A 2,660-nucleotide genomic window follows, 5' to 3' on the forward strand; every position below is an offset into this window, starting at 1 on the left:
AGCAGAGTTTGGGTTATTTTGCCATTCCATAAAGGCTTTGTTCTTCTTGTTCAATAGGTCTTCAATAGCAGTGTATATATGTGTATACATATATATATATGTATATATATATATTTATATATATGTATATGGAAATAACAGATGAAAAAATATCAAAACCTTTAGAAATACAAATGAACATGAATGTGTATTCAAAAGGAATGTTGCATGGCATCTATTTGGAAAACCATGAAATATAAATAGGTAACAAAAGACTTTGTGAAATCCTTATATACTGTAGCTATTGCACAAGTCAAAGACACCAACCAGAACATAGTTTTGACATGACTTCTTATCCATAGGGGGGAGGACATAGCTTATAAGTGATTTCTGAGCTTTGTTCCATCCACAGGTCCATGAAAATACAGAGATCAGGAATGAGAAACCATACAGGGATTACATTATTCATTCTACGGGGACTGACAGATGACCCACGGCTGCAGGTTCTGCTCTTTATCTTTCTATTCCTGACCTATATGCTGAGTGTAACTGGGAATGTGACCATCATCACTCTCACTTTGGTGGATCCCCATCTTCAAACCCCCATGTATTTTTTCCTTCGAAACTTTTCCTTCTTAGAATTGTCATTCACAACTGTCTGTATTCCCAGGTTCTTATACAACATGTCAACTGGAGACTATACTGTGACCTATAATGAATGTGCCACCCAATTGTTTTTTGGTATCCTTCTTGGAGCTGCAGAATTTTTTCTCCTGGCTGCCATGTCTTATGATCGCTATGTAGCCATCTGCAAACCCTTACATTATACAACTATCATGAACAACTGTGTCTGTAACCGACTACTTGTGGGAAGTTGGCTGGCTGGGTTGATGATTATTCTTCCACCACTTAGTCTAGGGCTTCAGTTGGAATTCTGTGACTCCAACGTCATTAACCATTTTGTGTGTGATGCATCACCATTGCTGGAGATCACATGCTCTGATACAGAGTTCATAGAAAGAATGGTTTTAGTCTTTGCTGTGTTAACATTAATCATCACCTTAGTTTTGGTGGTCTTGTCCTATGCCTTCATCATCAGAACTATTCTGAAATTCCCTTCTGCTCAGCAAAGGAAAAAGGCCTTTTCTACCTGTTCCTCCCATATGATTGTTGTCTCCATGACTTATGGAACTTGTATATTCATCTACATGAAACCATCTGCAAAGGAAGGGGTGGCTTTAAATAAGGTGGTATCAGTTCTTGCAACCTCTGTGGCCCCAGTGATGAATCCCTTCATTTACACCTTGAGAAATAAGCAAGTGATACAAGCATTTAGGGACTCATTCAAAAGGTTCATGTTGATCTCAAAGCTGTAAGAAACAAGTGCAATCTAGATGCCAAATGCCTTTTAACTAAGGCATAAAACAATATCAAATAATGCCTTCCTTTTTTTGTTTTTTTTTTCCCTAAATCTTCATGAACTATTTGTTTTGTTGTTTTTGTTTGTTTGCTTGATTTTTTGGCAGAGATCCTGTATTGATTTGCCATTTTCTTCTTCAATTTATTTTACATATGAGGAAAGTGAGACAAAAAAGCTAAGTGTCATAAAACTAGTTAGTGTATGAGTCCAGATTTGAATTAAGGAAGATGAGTATTCCTGATTTCTATCTCAGCACTCAATCTACTGTGCCACTCAGCTGAGTTTACTCATAGATTATTCATGTCAGCATTATCTCACAATGACTTTTTTCTCCTATAGAGAAATTTGTCAATTATCAAGTCTTTCTTTTTTCCACTACACCAATTTTCAATAGGATCTGCTTTTTTTTCAGCCACCTTATTCACTACTATTATCCTAAAATATTCATCAATCATTTGTTAATTATGTACTATATACAACATCCTTGTAAAAGAATCACCCCATTTTTCTATAATTGGTCTCCTAATTCTTGTTATAATCCATAAAACTTCAAGTGGGAAAATTTTTTTCATTCTTTTTCCTTTATCTTTCAGTTCTCTTAATTATTTCAATTCCTTTTTATAATTGATGAAACAGACCTTATTTCATTCTTCAGAAAATTTGCTGAAGAGGCAAATGGTTCCCAGGAGACAATGAACACATAAAACCCTATTAGCTCCCTTCAGAAGGGCATTGAATTTGATATTTCATTTGATTTCCAGCTTCCCACAGGATACTACACAATGCTTCCCAGACTCATAGTTTTACCTTCTGGTTTGGATTCTTTTCTTCATTCTGAACCCCTAAAAGGCTAATATGCTTTGAAGTTGTTCACCAAGCTTTCTTTTTTCCCTTCATGCCTTCAATGTCACTATAACTCAGTGTTTTTGCTAATCAAGTAAGATACTACTGAGTGACATTGTGGGTTGATCCTCTTGCTCCAAGGAGCAGGTTGAATCAAGAAATCACCTTTTCTCTGAAGGGTATCTAATCCCTGCATTCTTATATTTGGGAAATTTCAAATTTGGGGTTATTCATAAAGCATCTCTCAACGCTGATGCTGCCCAAGTAATCTTCTTTCAGTGGTTCAAAGGACAGACTGAGATCTCTTTGTCCTTATAATTTATTTCCTACTCTTCCATCCTAAAATTTGGGGTTCATGACCACTGTCCACACACTATTCTCTCAAACCAAATGAGCTTGTATATGTCTGTCTTTGCCC

At 36.1% G+C, this 2,660-nt stretch overlaps 1 protein-coding gene across 1 annotated transcript; it reads left to right on the plus strand.

The window, feature by feature from the left end:
- The first annotated feature begins 416 nt into the window (after positions 1-416).
- LOC100016175 (olfactory receptor 6C2-like) lies at positions 417-1,355 on the plus strand. Its single transcript, XM_001364834.4, has one exon. It carries the CDS (start codon positions 417-419, stop codon positions 1,353-1,355), a length of 939 nt encoding a protein of 312 aa, XP_001364871.4.
- Positions 1,356-2,660: the final 1,305 nt, after the last annotated feature.

This window comes from Monodelphis domestica, chromosome 5 (genome assembly GCF_027887165.1).
Source record: "Monodelphis domestica isolate mMonDom1 chromosome 5, mMonDom1.pri, whole genome shotgun sequence".
NCBI classification, from domain to species: Eukaryota; Metazoa; Chordata; class Mammalia; order Didelphimorphia; family Didelphidae; genus Monodelphis; species Monodelphis domestica.

What these genes read in the sequence shown, in the direction of transcription:
- LOC100016175 (XM_001364834.4), top strand. Translation starts at nt 417, where the DNA reads ATGAGAAACCATACAGGGATTACATTATTCATTCTACGGGGACTGACA.